At 37.1% G+C, this 15941-nt stretch overlaps 8 protein-coding genes, 9 long non-coding RNA genes and 1 other non-coding gene across 18 annotated transcripts, besides 1 other annotated feature; 12 read left to right on the top strand and 6 right to left on the bottom strand.

Moving 5' to 3' along the window:
* Positions 1–98: 98 nt before the first annotated feature.
* Positions 99–261, bottom strand: SPOM_SPNCRNA.213. Its single transcript, NR_150632.1, has one exon. It is a non-coding gene; the product is annotated as a small non-coding RNA, meiosis specific (non-coding RNA).
* Positions 262–367: 106 nt separating this feature from the next.
* Positions 368–680, top strand: SPOM_SPNCRNA.3379. Its single transcript, NR_192745.1, has one exon. It is a non-coding gene; the product is annotated as a non-coding RNA (long non-coding RNA).
* Positions 681–803: 123 nt separating this feature from the next.
* Positions 804–1048, top strand: SPOM_SPNCRNA.3378. Its single transcript, NR_192744.1, has one exon. It is a non-coding gene; the product is annotated as a non-coding RNA (long non-coding RNA).
* A 138-nt stretch (positions 1049–1186) lies between these two features.
* Positions 1187–2908, top strand: spn5 (meiotic septin Spn5; the record flags this gene model as incomplete). The annotated part of the gene is made up of 3 exons (NM_001019465.2): positions 1187–1746; positions 1822–2403; positions 2456–2908. The coding sequence occupies 3 exons, from the start codon at positions 1187–1189 to the stop codon at positions 2706–2708; spliced, it is 1395 nt and encodes a 464-aa protein (NP_594040.1). The 3' UTR covers positions 2709–2908.
* Positions 2909–3007: 99 nt separating this feature from the next.
* Positions 3008–4082, bottom strand: otu1 (ubiquitin-specific cysteine protease, OTU family, Otu1; the record flags this gene model as incomplete). The annotated part of the gene is made up of 1 exon (NM_001430995.1): positions 3008–4082. Exon 1 carries the CDS (start codon positions 3995–3997, stop codon positions 3008–3010), a length of 990 nt encoding a protein of 329 aa, NP_001417927.1. The 5' UTR covers positions 3998–4082.
* SPOM_SPNCRNA.883 lies at positions 3323–4320 on the top strand. Its single transcript, NR_151268.1, has one exon. It is a non-coding gene; the product is annotated as a non-coding RNA (long non-coding RNA).
* Positions 4321–4369: 49 nt separating this feature from the next.
* Positions 4370–4725: an LONG TERMINAL REPEAT.
* A 266-nt stretch (positions 4726–4991) lies between these two features.
* mrp10 (mitochondrial 37S ribosomal protein mS37) lies at positions 4992–5591 on the top strand. Its single transcript, NM_001019463.3, has 2 exons — positions 4992–5371; positions 5425–5591. The coding sequence occupies exons 1-2, from the start codon at positions 5171–5173 to the stop codon at positions 5488–5490; spliced, it is 267 nt and encodes an 88-aa protein (NP_594038.1). The 5' UTR covers positions 4992–5170; the 3' UTR covers positions 5491–5591.
* Positions 5592–6075: 484 nt separating this feature from the next.
* On the top strand, positions 6076–7853 carry shm1 (serine hydroxymethyltransferase). The gene has a single exon (NM_001019462.3). The coding sequence runs from the start codon at positions 6158–6160 to the stop codon at positions 7559–7561; it is 1404 nt and encodes a 467-aa protein (NP_594037.1). The 5' UTR covers positions 6076–6157; the 3' UTR covers positions 7562–7853.
* SPOM_SPNCRNA.3377 lies at positions 6254–6927 on the bottom strand. Its single transcript, NR_192743.1, has one exon. It is a non-coding gene; the product is annotated as a non-coding RNA (long non-coding RNA).
* A 114-nt stretch (positions 7854–7967) lies between the features above and the next one.
* Positions 7968–9433, top strand: SPOM_SPNCRNA.3376. The gene has a single exon (NR_192742.1). It is a non-coding gene; the product is annotated as a non-coding RNA (long non-coding RNA).
* Positions 8019–10736, bottom strand: sgd1 (ribosome small subunit biogenesis protein). The gene is made up of 4 exons (NM_001019461.3): positions 10518–10736; positions 8805–10468; positions 8441–8761; positions 8019–8393 (listed from the first exon to the last, which is right to left on the bottom strand). Exons 1-4 carry the CDS (start codon positions 10585–10587, stop codon positions 8121–8123), a joined length of 2328 nt encoding a protein of 775 aa, NP_594036.1. The 5' UTR covers positions 10588–10736; the 3' UTR covers positions 8019–8120.
* Positions 9541–10090, top strand: SPOM_SPNCRNA.3375. The gene has a single exon (NR_192741.1). It is a non-coding gene; the product is annotated as a non-coding RNA (long non-coding RNA).
* On the top strand, positions 10248–10488 carry SPOM_SPNCRNA.3374. Its single transcript, NR_192740.1, has one exon. It is a non-coding gene; the product is annotated as a non-coding RNA (long non-coding RNA).
* A 25-nt stretch (positions 10737–10761) lies between the features above and the next one.
* SPOM_SPAC24C9.09 (threonine--tRNA (Thr) ligase) lies at positions 10762–13488 on the bottom strand. The gene has a single exon (NM_001019459.3). The coding sequence runs from the start codon at positions 13406–13408 to the stop codon at positions 11984–11986; it is 1425 nt and encodes a 474-aa protein (NP_594034.2). The 5' UTR covers positions 13409–13488; the 3' UTR covers positions 10762–11983.
* Positions 10909–11849, top strand: mrp4 (mitochondrial 37S ribosomal protein uS2m). Its single transcript, NM_001019460.3, has one exon. The coding sequence runs from the start codon at positions 10966–10968 to the stop codon at positions 11755–11757; it is 792 nt and encodes a 263-aa protein (NP_594035.1). The 5' UTR covers positions 10909–10965; the 3' UTR covers positions 11758–11849.
* Positions 12229–13943, top strand: SPOM_SPNCRNA.3373. The gene has a single exon (NR_192739.1). It is a non-coding gene; the product is annotated as a non-coding RNA (long non-coding RNA).
* cps1 (carboxypeptidase) lies at positions 13649–15901 on the bottom strand. Its single transcript, NM_001356097.2, has 2 exons — positions 15860–15901; positions 13649–15800 (listed from the first exon to the last, which is right to left on the bottom strand). Exon 2 carries the CDS (start codon positions 15562–15564, stop codon positions 13774–13776), a length of 1791 nt encoding a protein of 596 aa, NP_001342844.1. The 5' UTR covers positions 15565–15800; positions 15860–15901; the 3' UTR covers positions 13649–13773.
* On the top strand, positions 14430–15886 carry SPOM_SPNCRNA.3372. The gene has a single exon (NR_192738.1). It is a non-coding gene; the product is annotated as a non-coding RNA (long non-coding RNA).
* Positions 15902–15941: the final 40 nt, after the last annotated feature.

Here is a 15941-nt window from a genome sequence, read left to right as displayed (position 1 = left end):
TATACGAAAACGGATAAAAGCCACTACTCCTGGTAAACGCCATTGCCTGCGCGCAAAATGCAAGCGTTGCCTAGTCAGGCTCGATCTTTGCCGGTTCCTTTTTTTATTACGGCGTAATCTTAGCGAACAGTAAATTCGTTTATCGGTTCCTCCCGCCACTTCACTAAGCTACTCCATACTCGTTTACCGGTTGTGTTTACATGAGCGTATTGAATGGTGGTAGTGATGAAACAGGGGACAGAAAAGTGATGTAAAAGCAACGTCACGTAGCAAAGCCAGCTCAGTTATCAATGATGTCATAAACGCACCATACTCGCTAAGGAATATAGTTAAAATTGCATTGGTACAATTTGCTAAAAAACGATACCATAAGGCGGTGGGGTGTGTTACTAGGCATATATAGAGTGAGAAACAAAATGCGTTAAATGAAGTATTATTTTCTGGAGATGGGTAGAAAGGAATCCATAGGAAGATGGATGAGATAGATATACGAGGAGTATGGTTCAAAACACAGGGTGATTGAAGAAGATCAAAACAAGTAGCATGAATTTAAATAATAATATAGTTTCAATTCAATTTATTTCTTATGGACGCTTTCAAAAAAAGATGCATTTTGACATGGAGCCTTTTGATGGATTTGGTACTGTATCGTCTCACTCGCTTTTTTGTTTAGCTTACTAACACTATAATATTTCTCTTTTATAATTTAATGAAAATTCCACTTTGTTCATTGCATCAATTCATTTTCATTCTCCATGCGGTCACAATTATCGTACACAGTTTTTGTTTTCCTTCACACATGTTCTTATCAAGTATATTGTGAACAGAAGACTAAACAAAATCAAACATACACGCGCTATCCTTTAAATCAGAATAAAATCTTTTATGCATGTAATTAAAAGGATCAAATGTTTGTTTGTTTACATGACTCGCATGACGTTAGGCATCGATTGTTTACTTCTTGTCAATGTGCCTTTGAGTGGATTATATCTTTACCGCAACGTTGCCTTTGAAAGTAAACACAACAAACAAATGCTTAATTTTAAGAACCTTGTGTTTTACCAATTCCACCCAACCAATATTTCAAGCAGCAATATTTGAGCAAAGTAGTAGAAACCCATTGTATTACTATTCGTTTTAAGTATAAATCAGAATAAAAAATTCTGTATTGCTTTAGGCTGAAACCATGGATAGCTCAAATTTGTCTTCATCAATGCCGCAGGAGGGCCAGCTTAAACTGACAGAAGAGGCGATTATAACAATAAAACAAGTAGATGAGAGCTCTGCAAAACGAAGCGTTAGTAACGAAAGCAGAAAAAGTAAAGATGTTACAAGGAAAGAGCAAATTGCAAGCGATCAACAAGGAGACGATCAATGCCCTCAATCTGATACCGCCAAGGATAAGAAGACTGAGTTTAAACAAGATGAGGTTCCAAACTCAAACGGTAAATCAATACCTACCTTTCATCCCTGCAATAATATTGGGATTAATGATTTTAACCATCAGCACTACAGTCGGGTCTGTAGAAATGGAATCGATATCAATTTAATAGTCGTCGGAGAAAGTAGTTTGGGAAAAACCACTTTTGTCAATTCTTTTCTCCAAAGCAACGATACAAACTTCAGACCTAAAAAAACGATGGACTTTGTGGAACATAAGGCGACACTTTCAGACGGCGATCAGAAATTCAACCTCACAATCGTCGATACACCTGGTTTTGGCGATAAAAGTGACAATAGCAATTGGTAAGCTATTAGAATATCTTCTATTCTTTTTTCGTTTTTTTTTTTGACATAACCCAATTCAAACTAACCTTCTAGCTGGAGACCCATTGCTACCAATTTGCTACACAGGCTAAACGCGTATTTTCAAAATGAGGTAAAAATGGATAGGGAAACATCTGAAATCGATTCTAGGATTCATGGATGTCTGTTTTTTATAAATCCAAATGGCCATAGACTTCAGCCACTCGAAATTTACATCATGAAAAAAATCGATCAGTTTGTCAACATTATTCCGGTGATTGGCAAGGCAGACACTATGACTTCCGATGAATTGAATCATTTCAAAAAGCGTGTTATCGCCGATATGGTTCGAGAAAAAATTCGTTATTTTAGAGAACCCCATAATGAAAAAAAGGCAAAGATCCCTATACCTTTTGCTATAGTGGGTGCCGGGGCACCCATTGAACATGATGGCAAATGCATTCGAGGTAGAGCTTATCCCTGGGGTTTAGTCGATATCGATGATCCCAAGCAGTCGGACTTTTGCCAACTACGTAACTTTTTGCTTTACACGCATATTGAAGGGCTTAAACACAAGACACATAAGCTAATCTACGATACTTTCCGTACAGAAAAACTAGTTGCTTTAAATGCCACACCAGGGAGTCAATTCATCAGGTACGTTGATACATTACATGTGAATCATCAAACTTGCTAACTAAAGATATAGTGCCGAAGAGATGAATCAGAAGTACATTAGCGAACAAACACAGTTAGTAGAAGAAGCTCTAACAAAGGTGATGAAGGAAAAGTATAGGGAGAAGGAGAATAACTTAGAGTTGTTAGAAACAAATCTTAAAACTCATCATAAAGACTACAAGCATGCATTAAAGAAGCGTATTACCGCGCTAGAAGAAGAGAAAAATCGTCTCATTAAGGAAATCGGGCCTGAAAAAGTGAAAAAAGCAGGCATCTTAGCATAAACTATTTTTAACAACTAATACATCTTGCTGTCTAATTGTTAACAAGTTTTATAGTTTGTTAAATATCACTTGGATTTTTTCTAAAGCAACATCATGAAGAAATATTTCGTCAAGGAGGACATGCACACCAATATCGAAAATAATCGATTGAAGCAACCCAGAAAAACACTGTTTTCGCAATAGATTAATTCATCACTAGAACTTCACTTTGAGAGAAAATCTTCACAAAGCAAACTCTGTAGAAAATAATGGGCTAAATCATAACCAAACATATTTTTTAAAGATCATTAAAATAGACATTAATACTCACCAAACTGTGTATGACCCGTTGCAAGAGCATGTGCGGTTGCATCTTTTTCTCCAACTAAACCAGTTCCACAAATGGTACATCGAATAGAAAAGGATGCAGTGTCAGTGTAGTAATGCATATTCTTTAATAGAGATGCAAGTTGTTGAACATATGGGGTTATTGTAACATCAGAAGCATCAAATAATACTACGTCGACATCAGTATCCCAAAGAACAGCGGCTAAGGCAGCCAAATCATAATGAATTCCAGAGTAGACAATATAAGTACGTTGCCCTGTGGCCGGTTGTGGATTATAGGAATCCACCCGACCAGTTTTGACGTCAACGGAACAAATTTCAACTCCAAAGTGGCTAGACAAAATTGATAGCTCGATGTATCCACCCCAGCTAGTTTCCTTCCGAATCCATGAAGCATACTCGATGGACGGCTTCCCTAAAATGGCAGTAGAGTAAATGTCAGGATTAGAGAGAACTTGATTAGCTACAATTTCACGAAGCTCGTACGGAGAGAATCCAAGAGGCTTTGACAATGCACGAAACAAACAAGAGTTATCGTCTGGCATCACGCGGAGCGCAATATCACCAATTGGGGTACTGACGTACGGAGGATCTTGACTTGTGTTTTTGGACTGGTGCGACACAGCTGGGGGATTGGAGATCTCTGTTTGCGGTGGGAATGTAGGTTTTGTGGCTGCATTAGGAATTGGAGGTTTTGCTGGTTCATTCGTTGAAAATGAGGTAGCGGCATTTTTGAGAACGAGGATTTGCTGTCCTGAAGAAACCAACGTCGATAAAGGAACGTCTGAATTAACTAAAGGAATATCTTGAGGAGGAAATCCGAATTTTAAAGCAATCGAGTTTCTAGGCAACGAGAATTTCGCTGCCACTAAGTCTAAAAAGGATCCAACAGTCGCATTTGCTTCAACTGTCTCTACAGCAGACTGATTTTCGTATTTTAAACGAAGACGTAGTGAAGACATAGTCAGATAATTTTAACAAACCCGGAACGTTGCAAAAAAGCAATCAGCCGTAAACGGGAGAAACAGGAGTACACTTAAAGAGAGCGTTCTCAAAAAATTACCAAATCCTACTATGTAAATGAAACTGACAATAGCACACCAAACAAAAGCTTCACTAAACAACCGATTTTCCCTAATAAGGGAAATTGAGTAACCAGTTTCTTGTTTTCTTCTTTTTTCTAGAAAACTCTGGAATTTTTAACTTAGGTACAATAACTTTATTTCTAAATTTGAAAGAAAATTATAATGAATCAGCAAAAGAATATACCAACAAACGTCTTGAATGTAAAGCATTGAACATTCAAAGAACGATGCTTAATGCAGTTTTTTAAATATTAGCTACGCAGTTTGTTATCTATTTTATCGATACGTAAACTTGCAGTGGAATTTTCTTTACTATATAATATAAACGTATACAGGTGGTGCAGCAAGCGCTGCTATAGGTATTATCTTATATGGATTTTATATGTTACATACTACTGAAATAGCTTAGCTGAACTGAGGAACGAGGTTCAGTGGTCACACTATATTTAGTTTTTTAATATTATTTATTAGAAGTTATATATATATGAATAGAAGAATAGTTATTCATAAACTTTAAAGAGCAGGTATTAACTAGTATTCTATCGTACGACACATTGTGATACGCAAGTAATATAGCATAGCATAGTGTAGTGTAGTATCGTAGAAAGCAGAATGTAAATATGAGTTGCTGGGAGTTCGTTATTATAATGATAGAGCATTTTTATCTAGATTCTTGAGGTTTCCTTCTAATTCAAGTTAGATTTGTAATGTTAGTTGAAACGCATAATTAAAACTACTTTCTAATAAAAATCTATAAACCTCCTACCACTTTTTGGCTGATAACTTTTAGCATGGTTGTAGACGGTGAAAGAATATCTTCCTAAACTCACTAAACCAGTTTATAGCGGGCTTGCGCACTAAAAATGCAGATGACAACTTCACCATCTCGTGTAGTATTGTTTGAGAAGGTAAGGTACCTTGAAAAGTCACTTTTGAGTCCTCTTTTTTTTAAAGTTTCCTTTAAAGATTAATACCTTTACCTAAAATTATTTTGTTCTCCCTTAAAGACTTAATTTAGTCGTGTCACTCAAGGCACAACCCTTGTTGATCATGTCGAAGAAAATTGTAAACCCTCCCAGATTGCAAGGCTTAAGTAGACTTAGAGTCCGACCGAAAAGAGAAAAAAATACCATACCATGTGGCCAAGAGATGGCAGCATTACTAGGATGCTGGCAAAATCATGGTGGTCAAACAGATACAGCACAATGCGCGAATTTAGTTGCAGCCCTCGAAAATTGCATGAAGACAACGGTATGTAACGGTTATAAATATTTATGCACTTTCTACTGACAGTTTTTTTTTAGCATCGTAAAACAAAATCCGAAAATACAATAAATTACCATCTGGCTAGGCTCGGAAAACTTTTATAGCTTGTTGTTTTAACCTCTCTTCCGTTTTTTGAAGATCGTTATTTTTAACATTGGTTTCCATAAGGTAGTTTAATGCCAATAGTTTGTGAATGTTAGTCAAAGTTCATCATAACGAAAAACAAGAAACCGCATATCATATCTCCTCTACGCGATTCTAAGAATCTAAAGCATTTAATAATTGCCCATCTATTTACTAGCTGATGACTGCTTTATATTTTTATTTACGAAATCTTTCCTTAAAATCATTTTTGATGCTTTTGAAAATATTTTAAATAACAGAAATTTACATGCCTTCTCCCATATATCTTTAATCTAAAATCTACCTAAGTTGTCATAGCCTATTAGCTAAAAGCACCTAATGTTATAACTCTTCTATGGATCAAAAAAATAAATGAGGAATGCTCATTTTGATGTTTTTACTTACCTGCGCATTTATCAATTGTTAACAATATTCGTTAAATAGTATTAGGGAGACATTTCGCTTAGATATTCCTTATCTTGTTTTCTCAGACTTGCTAGCATGTATCCTAAAGAGCAGTCACTTTTTTTACCATTACCAGAAGTTGGCAAAAAAAATCTATCCTTAGTGTATCACTCTTGTCTTTACAGGCGTTGTCGTGTGGTTTTCTTTGAATAAGAACAAGAAGCATATTTACAATATTTCAAGATGTCTTCCAACGACAGTATTATGTTGACTCCTCTTAAGGAACAGGATCCCACTGTTGCCGAAATTATGAGACACGAAGCTGATCGTCAACGTTCTTCTGTTGTTCTTATCGCCTCTGAGAACTTCACCTCTCGTGCTGTTATGGATGCTCTTGGAAGTGTCATGAGCAACAAGTATTCAGAGGGTTATCCTGGTGCTCGTTACTATGGTGGTAACAAGTTTATCGATCAAATTGAAACTCTTTGCCAAGAGCGTGCACTTGCTGCCTTCAATCTTGATCCTGCTAAATGGGGTGTCAACGTTCAATGTCTTTCCGGTTCCCCCGCTAACATGCAAGTTTATCAAGCCATTATGCCTCCTCACGGTCGTTTAATGGGTCTTGACTTGCCTTCAGGTGGCCATCTTTCTCACGGTTATCAAACTGATACCAAGAAGATTAGTGCTGTTTCTACTTACTTTGAGTCTATGCCCTACCGTGTTGATCCTAACACCGGTTTGATTGACTATGACATGTTGGAGCACGACGCTCAGTTATTCCGTCCCAAGATCCTTGTTGCTGGTACTTCTGCTTATTGCCGTCTCATTGACTACGCTCGTATGCGACAAATTGCTGACAGCGTTAACGCATACTTGGTCGTTGACATGGCTCATATTTCTGGTCTTGTCTCAGCTGGTGTTATCCCTTCCCCCTTTGAATATGCTGATGTTGTTACTACCACCACTCACAAGTCTCTACGTGGACCTCGTGGTGCTATGATCTTCTTCCGTCGTGGTCTTCGTAAGCATGACAAGAAGGGTAACCCCATTTACTATGACTTGGAGGATAAGATCAACTTCTCCGTTTTCCCTGGCCATCAAGGTGGTCCCCACAACCACACCATCACTGCTTTGGCTGTTGCATTGAAGCAATGCCAAGAGCCCGCTTACAAGGAGTATCAAGCTCAAGTTGTTAAAAATGCTAAGGTCTGCGAAGAGGAATTCAAAAAGCGTGGTTACAAACTTGCTGCTGACGGTACTGACAGTCACATGGTTTTGGTTGATGTCAAGAGCAAGGGTGTTGACGGTGCTCGTGCTGAGCGCGTGTTGGAATTGATCAACATTGTTACCAACAAGAATACTGTACCTTCTGACAAATCTGCTTTCTCTCCCTCTGGTATTCGTGTCGGAACCCCTGCCATGACTACTCGTGGATTCAAGGAACAAGACTTTGTTCGTGTTGTTGACTACATTGACCGTGCTCTTACTTTTGCCGCCAACTTACAAAAGGAGCTTCCCAAGGACGCCAACAAGCTCAAAGACTTCAAGGCTAAACTTGGTGAAGGTGAACAATACCCCGAGCTTGTTCAACTTCAAAAAGAAGTCGCTGAGTGGGCTTCTAGCTTCCCTCTTGCTGATAAGTGGTAATTTTATTAAAGTTCGTCTCCTTCTGTTCTTTTTCAAAAGGGCAAAATCGTCAATAATAATTAGTATCTGACTCAGTAAGTAAGCTTTGCCCTTTCTTCGTTTCTTTGCAAAATTGATTTGGTTACATGAGTAATAGTGTCTAGAAATATGTCTATACCCATGTGTGTGTCTCTCAACAGAAACCATTACTAATTTTATTTAATTCTCTTTATTGTTTATGTTTTAGCTTCAACTCTAATTTTTGGCCAAAATGCCAATTTTCATAATATCATTTTGCATCCGGTTTCCTTATAATAGTTGTTTAATTGGTTAAGTCAAAGTAAGTATGCAGGTAAATCATGAATTCTTTATAGTATATGTTCAATGTTGCAATATTATAGTTTATGTTTAGACAATGTCAAGCATAAATAAGCTTAATAATGATAACCAACTTACTGAAGGTGTATATATGTGTCAGTTTTCAAACCAAAACCTTTTTATTTATAACCGTAACCCTAAGTTTTTATGAATAGTATAGTATACGATATACTATATATGTACATAAGAAAATGATGAAAACTCAAATTTCTTCTTTGGAAATGCTCTGTAAAATGGCGCTAGCCATCGCAAGATTAGACTTGAACAGAGCTTTTTTAGAATTATCCACTAAAGGATTTTTCCGAACATAAGTTTTTAAGAACCAATCCACTTTCGATGAAAGGTTTTTCTCTGCTTTGCAGTTTTCAAATATTTTTACGAGTTGTAAATCGTCTTTAACTCCCAAAATTATATCGGTAAAAAAGACCAGTAAAAACGTTTGCATTTGGGCATTAATGGCCATAAAATCCACATGCTAAAATTGAGTTAGTAATTACAATCAAATTTTTAGAATATACGTACTTTGAGGATAGTTAAGGGCTGTGCAGCTTCAATGACTAAAGACGCATAAAGCTTCGCCAAGTTAACTATGCGTCTCATGGATATTTCTCTTTCTTCACTATCATCATCTGGTTGTAGTTCATTAAAGAAATCCCAAAGAGAGAATTGAAATGACTTTTTCAAATTGTGCTGCAATGTACAACATTTTAACGCTACCAAACCATAAAACGGGTTATACAATTTCTCATTACCAACGCAATGCAAAATTACATAAGCTATTTCAGGTAATTGATTCCTTTTGAGATGCAACTTCAGCACTCTTTCCCATGCATCAATGTAGTCCTAAGTTTGTTAGTTTAAAGTTAATGAAATTTAGAACGAATACCTCTGAACCAACAAGGGCAACGAATATCGAAGTTCGAAGAGTTGAATTCAATCTTAACTTCTTAGCAGCTTGTAAAATTTTTGAATGGGCCGTCAGTTCTTCTGATTTTTTCTTATCCTGTAATGCTTCAGTAGATAATGTGTTGTCACCAGATGGAACATTATTCCAAGAAGCTCCAACAAGCCACCATCGACCTTTCGTCTCAATCTGCTCAATATCTTCTAAAGTAACTCGTAAAGGCTCTCTAGCATTTAATGAGCGGTTGCCTAACGAACCCAAAAATTTCTTTAGCTGATTTACAGCTTCAAATTTAGATTGGGCGCTAGCATTGGCAACTTTTGTTTTTTTGTTTTCTTTAAGATTAGTGATCGATTCTACCATAAACTTTGTACGGACAGATATGGTTGATGGATCAGCTGAAGCTAATAACAAATTCATTTCCGTAACAATATCTTGGAGAGACGTCGGGTCATCTGATCGCAACTGCCCTCCACAATTGAGGACAATTTTGAGCAGCATTTCAACGTTCAATTCGGTTAAAGAGCGTAAAAAAAGGCGAATCAAATCATAAACAAGAACACATGAAACAAGTTGAAAATTATACAACTCAACAAAAAATACAATCAAGTTAGAAGTCTCCTTATGGGAAGAAAGAGGTTCTTTCTCTTTTGATTTATAAAGCTGCAAAAAACGTTCCACTAGGGTTTGCAATAGATGAGCACCAAAGTCATTGCCTACAATGCGGTAAAGAGCAGTGGCTAACGCAGCATATACTATGGCCAATTGATCTAGCATAGATTCTCTTCCCATTACGGTTTGTAGTAGCAAATTGGTGATGGTAGACGTGACTGAGTGTCTTGAATTTTCCATGTAAAGGACTTCAATCTCCTTAATAATTGAAGAAATATTTGCGATAGACAATTTGTTTAGCGATCCTTGTAATTTCCGACGAAGTCGCAGAGCATCTTCTGACTCCTTATCTCCCCCTAATTTTTTCCGTAAAGATGGAGGGACATACTTTGAGCCGACGTTCGCATTAGGTAAGGATGGGACTGCAGGCTTCAAAGGATCCATCCGAATCGGCTTAGTTTCAGGTTGATGGAATTCATCAGAATTAGACTCAAACCCATGAAACTCTTCCTCCTCCTCACCCGAATTTCCTTCCCTTTCACTTTCCAACTCATCAACGCTACCATGGTCACCTGTATCGTCTGAAACTTCAGAGTCTTCTGAATGACCATATGAAGGATCTTCAGTGCCCGGAACGCCTATGTCATCAATTTCTTGATCTAGGTCTTCTAAAAGCCATCCAAATTCCTTGTCAATTTTTGAGTGAGCAGATTTATCTTTGCTTTTGATGCCAAGCATCTTTTCTAAATGAGCGATTTCACGATCATCCTCTTCCAAAGCAATCTTATGCTGAAAAGCAATGGGATCGAGTAATTTACTCTCCTTTGCCTGTTTATTCTGTGAAGATTTTTTTTTTGTAGATGACTTTCTGTGAGCATCTAAGTAATCATCATTAAGTTCAGAAGACTTACTATCACCTTCTTCTGTAATCTTCCGGTTTTCATAACCATTTTTTCCTCGAGAGATCCTAGCAAATTTTCTTTTTTCACGATGAGGTAGATTATGATTTCGCTTTCCCCGCCTAGCACTCGAATCTATCAATTTGGTTAAATATACTGACCAAATCTATAAAAAAAAGCTTACCAGATTCTCCTATCTCTTCTAAAATACTTTTGGGCAGTTTTAAGCTTCTGCTTTTTTTAATTGGCCTCATACTATCGAATGTTTAAATATTAAACAAACGATAATTAATACTAAAGCTCAAGAACTACCAAATTTTTCAATTAAACGATACCAAAAACTGGTATAATTGCTTTACAAAGAGAAGAATTGGGCCTCAGTCTCGAGTTGGCGTATCGTTTCAAATGAATTTCACAACACTGCTAATGGAACTGTATACAATATCGCAATTTGTTAATGCTATTTAAAGTTGTCACTCTGCTGCTGTATTTTACATTAACGCTCTATGTAGTATCACACTAATAAAGCATATCGAAGTGGAAATGTTGCAATCGTGCAGCGATTTCAAAGTCTTAAAGTACTACTACACCAAACGGGCTTTCATTTTGCTCGAGTCATTCGTGTCTGTATTATGCTTTCACGGAAATTATCACCGGAGCAACTTGTAGCTCGTCGTTTAAAAATACGTGACTGGAATCACAAAATAGGTGCAGTTGTAGCTCCCCATTATTCACCGACATTATCCATTCGAAATCCGGCACCTCCTAGTCAACTTAGTCTTCCTTTATTGTTGTCTTCTGGTGCTCATTTAGGACACTCTACATCCATATGGAATCCTTACACGCAGCCCTTTATATATGGTAAAAGAGAAGGTATTCACATAATATCATTGGATCAAACCATGGTTTACCTACGAAGAGCTATATCCGTCGTTAGATCAATAGCTAAAGAAAATGGAATTATATTGTTCATTGGCACCAGAAACGGCCAGAAAGATTCTGTCGTTGCTGCTGCCAAACGTGCTAGAGGTTATCACATATTTGATCGTTGGCTACCAGGACTTCTCACCAATGCCAGAGAAGTACAAGGAAAGCTTGGCGGTTCAATTTTATGTAAAGATAATAGAGGGAAATTGATTCAAACTGATAAAAAACCAAGTTATGTCTTTCCTGATTTGATGGTTATACTAAACCCATTAGAAAACAAAAGTGCTTGTCTAGAGGCACAGAAAACTCATGTTCCAACAATTGGAATCATTGATACTGATGCGGATCCAAGGATGGTTACCTATCCTATTCCAGCAAATGATGATTCTTTACGGTGTACAGATTTAATAGCTGGTTTACTGAGTAGGGTAGCTGAGCAAGAGTACCAAAAAGCTAACCAAGCCTTCGAAAAAGATAAATTTACACTTCCTTTATGATTCCCCTCTCATTGTTTTGAAAATGCCTGTATTCTTTGATTTTTCTAAACATGATTAAAGATAAGGTCTGATTAATTTTCACTAGTATTCAATAAAATTAATGATTCGTAAACGAAAGGTTAAAAAGAAAGAATAAATTATTATGGATAACGTATATATCACATTTCAATGATTTGATGCCAAAATTTTTGTTAAAGACAGACATATTTTGCTGTGCGAAAGGAAATCATCGGTATGCTTTCACATTTTCTATAAACTCTTTTTTCAATTGTTGAATAGTCATCTTTCTAGTATCCCTTGAATTATGATTGTGTCTACTAGATACACTGAGAATTTCTTTGTCAACTTCGTCTTCTCCAATGACAATTTCATAATTATAATTTAAAAGTCTTGATTCACGTAGCCGTTTGCCAATAGATTGTGCTTCAGCGTTTATGTCCACATAATAGGTATTTTTATTGAGTGGGAGAAATTCAGATTCATTGACTTCCTGATTAGACAATTCCTTTTGTACTTGCTTAGCATAAGTTAGAATTCGATCTGTTTGATTGACTGGTAAAATGACAGCATGTCTAGGACTTAGCCAAAATGGCCAGTGTCCATTTAAATGCTCGATAAGGATTCCCATAAAGCGCTCTAAGGATCCAAATATAGCACGATGAATCATTACAGGTTGTTTAATGAGTTTCTCAGACCCGGCATTGTCTCCCGCATCTGTGCGATAATATAATTTAAATCGTTGAGGTAAATTAAAATCTAATTGAATAGTTGCCGTTTGATGCCACTTTCCACGAGCATCTGCAACCATTACATCGATCTTAGGACCGTAAAAAGCACCATCTCCTTCATTGATGATCCACGTTTCACCACTTTCTTGTAAAGCCTCTCGCAACCCGTTTTCTGCTTCATTCCATGTATCTAAAGAACCGATATGCTCTTCAGGTCGGGTGCTAAGGTATAGTTTTAGTTTGTTCATTCCCAATAAAGAATAAACTTGCTTCACAAAAGTGAGAGTATTTTTTATCTCGTCTTTTATGCTCTCGGGTGAACAAAAGATATGACCATCATCTTGATGAAAGCATCTTAATCTAGTTAGTCCAGAAAGTGCGCCTGATGCTTCATTCCTATGTAATGGACTGAAATCTGCAAACCGCAAGGGTAATTCTTTGTAAGAACGTTCAGTACTAGCATATACAATACAATGTCCGGGACAATTCATAGGCTTTAATCCATAAGTGGCATTGGAATGCTCATCCTCGACATTACGGCTTTCTTCAACACGAAATATTTCTTTCTCGTAGTTTTGCCAATGACCACTTTTTTCCCATAAGTCCTTTTTAAAAATTAAAGGCGTTATAATCTCTTCAAACCCATGTATTTGATATTGAGCTCGTAGAAAATCAACTAAACGATTATATATACGCGTTCCGTGGGGTAAAAAAAATATTGAACCGGGAGTCAGTATACTTGTAGTATACAATTTTTGGCGAGCTGCTATAGTACGGTGATCATTCAAAGTTGATTCGGGTTGCTTGAGGTTATTAGCTTTTGTAGAAAAAGGCGTTGGCCCGAATCGGGCTGTGTAAATTTCAACCCGATTGCATGAATGAGCGAATGGAGTATGCAATTGAAATTTTTTTAATTTCATCATTCGTTAAATCTATAAGCTTTCTTTTACTATTTTTTCATCAAAATGGTAATTGGGGTTTTCAGATGATATACGTATAGGGTACTTTGTATACGCTATATACGATAAATGTTTAAGTACCCTTCTAAACATACTACACGTTCAACAAAATACACCTCAACAATTAAACTACAAGAAAAAGAAAATATTCATTGGATCTAGAAAGCATACTACTTTGATCACAAGTACAACTTATCAATTTTTCAAAGGACGATTACATAAACATTGATTAGATAATATTAATAATTATGAGCTTGTTCTAGCGCTGAAATTGATAAAAAGTCAATAAGTGATAGTGTTAACTATCTAAGCAAATCCAAAAAAGGAGCTTACGCTTCTTCACCGGAATCAGATACAAGGATAAAGTTGTAGAAAAACTCAATACTGTCCATATGAGCGTCGTAACGCATATTCTCATTAATAGTATGACCATTAAAAGAATTCTTAGACGTAGAATTAGTAGAAACAGGGGTCCAGCGGTAAATATTAGAAGTCAAGTTCCAATAATGACGAGTATCGGTGTTGGCAGGCATAAGAGCTGGAGTAACTGAGGTGCCATCCCCAAAAGTATATCTGATAGCGCCAGCAAGCTTCTTGTAAGCATCGGAGCTCTCATCATAGGGGGAGACAGGTGATGGCTCTAAAGTCTTAGCAGTAGAAGCAAAAATATGGCCTATGGCATCTTCGTATTCGACAACGGTTTCGCCATTAAAAAGTGTAACATTAACATGATACTCGTGACCAAATTCTTCCAATAAACCACCATATCTGTCATAAACTTGCTTAAGACCCTTTGAAGCATCAACACGATGATTGACAGCCAAGGTTGTTTCTTCTGGAAGGGCATTCACCTTAACACCACCATTGATAACATCGACAGCAATGGATGTTTCAAAAAAGTATCTATATAATCTACTTTTCGAAAACAAATCAGTCATCTTCTCAGTGTCTCCACTCTTGATCAATTGACGTAAGTTGTCATCCATATCAGCACTGTTTTCTGCAAAGCACTGCAAAGTAGTATAAAATGGGTTTTCGAAGGTAAGTTCTCCACCAAATGGTTCTTCAATTTGGGTGACTAGCTTACTCATCAAACCAATGTTTGTATGAGGAGGAGGAATAGAGGCATGACCACCGGGAGTCTTCAATTTCAAATGCACATCCATATAACCCTTTTCAGCAACACAAACAGTAGCAAAAAGTGTACCAAATAAATTGATGGTAAACCCACCTTCATCTAGAATTAAAGCGACACCATCCTTACCATATCTTTCGTACAACTTGTGTGCCAAGGGTAAGGCACCACGATAACCAGATACCTCTTCATCAAATCCGAAAGAAGCAATAACAGTTTGTTCGGGTTTGTAATCGGAGATAGCCAAAATTTCAAGAGCTTCAAGAATAGCGACTACAGAATTTTTGTCATCAGCGGCTCCCCTTGAATAGACGTGGCCATTATGGTAGGTTGCACTGAATGGAGGGAAGTACCATCTATCAAGGCTGGCTTGATTAACAGGGACTACGTCTTGATGACCCATAAGAACAAGAGGCTTCAAATCCTTATTGGAACCTTCGAGCGTAATTAAAAGACCATAAGTGTTTACATACTCTACTTTAAGCTTCTTGAAAATGTTAGGGTAGAGCTCGCGAACTTTGTCCTGGAAAACGGCAAATATATCAAAACGATCGTCGTCTCCAACATCGCCCATATCATCGTAACAAACGGTAGGAATGCGCAACAATTCTTGGAAGCGAACAAGGCTGTCATTAAAGAATTCAGGGCTCCTAATATAATCGATACCACTTACATCATCTCCGAGTTTTGGCTCCTTTGCAGGAGTCAAGACTGGAGGAATATAGCATTTCGCAGATGTTGAGACAGCCGCCGACTCAGAGTCCATACAACTGCCAGGTGAATGAGACATTTCTTGTTTATCATTGTCATTGGAACCGCCGCGTAACAAATAATAAACGAAAATCAAGATCAAAAATCCAACAAAAGCATTACCACGTTCGTTTCTTTTTTTATGCTCCACTTGCGCCTCCAAATCGGTCTCCTGTTCCTTCTCTTGCTTTATAGGGTCATGAGACGAAACAACTGGGTCGTTAGAAGTGGACATTGTCGTAGTTTTAGAAATTAGCAACTGTTTTTATATATTTTCAGAGATGGATGAATAAGCAATAATGAGGGATTTAAAGCACCAAAAATGTCACCGTAATTCCAAAAATAAAAAATAAAAGGAGATGAGATTAAAGAGAAAAGCGAATTTAAGCAATTGGTTCAAAAGCTTAAAAGCAGATTTCTAAAGGTAGTATGATGAGTGAGTGATGACACCTGACCGAAGAAAAGGTCGATCTATTTAACGTTAATATCCAGAATTAAAACTAGGTAAAAAATCGAAAATCTTGACTTACTGCAATTCAACACTTCTACTATAGCCAGTACTGGAATTGTCAAATCCCTAATGTCGCTTGTCCTCTCTTATATAGTGTAGAT

Source organism: Schizosaccharomyces pombe (genome assembly GCF_000002945.2).
Source record: "Schizosaccharomyces pombe strain 972h- genome assembly, chromosome: I".
Taxonomy (NCBI): domain Eukaryota; kingdom Fungi; phylum Ascomycota; class Schizosaccharomycetes; order Schizosaccharomycetales; family Schizosaccharomycetaceae; genus Schizosaccharomyces; species Schizosaccharomyces pombe.
Note: the sequence above shows the minus strand (reverse complement) of the source record. Positions and strands in the feature narration are given on the sequence as shown.

What these genes read in the sequence shown, in the direction of transcription:
- mrp10 (NM_001019463.3), top strand. Translation starts at nt 5,171, where the DNA reads ATGTCGAAGAAAATTGTAAACCCTCCCAGATTGCAAGGCTTAAGTAGA. An exon ending in AAAATTGCATGAAGACAACG is followed by an intron (nt 5,372 to 5,424) that starts GTATGTAACGGT and finishes GTTTTTTTTTAG; the next exon opens with CATCGTAAAACAAAATCCGA.
- shm1 (NM_001019462.3), top strand. Translation starts at nt 6,158, where the DNA reads ATGTCTTCCAACGACAGTATTATGTTGACTCCTCTTAAGGAACAGGAT.
- sgd1 (NM_001019461.3), bottom strand. Translation starts at nt 10,587, where the DNA reads ATGAGGCCAATTAAAAAAAGCAGAAGCTTAAAACTGCCCAAAAGTATT. An exon ending in AGAAGAGATAGGAGAATCTG is followed by an intron (nt 10,469 to 10,517) that starts GTAAGCTTTTTT and finishes CCAAATTGATAG; the next exon opens with ATTCGAGTGCTAGGCGGGGA. An exon ending in TTGCCCTTGTTGGTTCAGAG is followed by an intron (nt 8,762 to 8,804) that starts GTATTCGTTCTA and finishes TAACAAACTTAG; the next exon opens with GACTACATTGATGCATGGGA.
- mrp4 (NM_001019460.3), top strand. Translation starts at nt 10,966, where the DNA reads ATGCTTTCACGGAAATTATCACCGGAGCAACTTGTAGCTCGTCGTTTA.
- SPOM_SPAC24C9.09 (NM_001019459.3), bottom strand. Translation starts at nt 13,408, where the DNA reads ATGATGAAATTAAAAAAATTTCAATTGCATACTCCATTCGCTCATTCA.
- cps1 (NM_001356097.2), bottom strand. Translation starts at nt 15,564, where the DNA reads ATGTCCACTTCTAACGACCCAGTTGTTTCGTCTCATGACCCTATAAAG.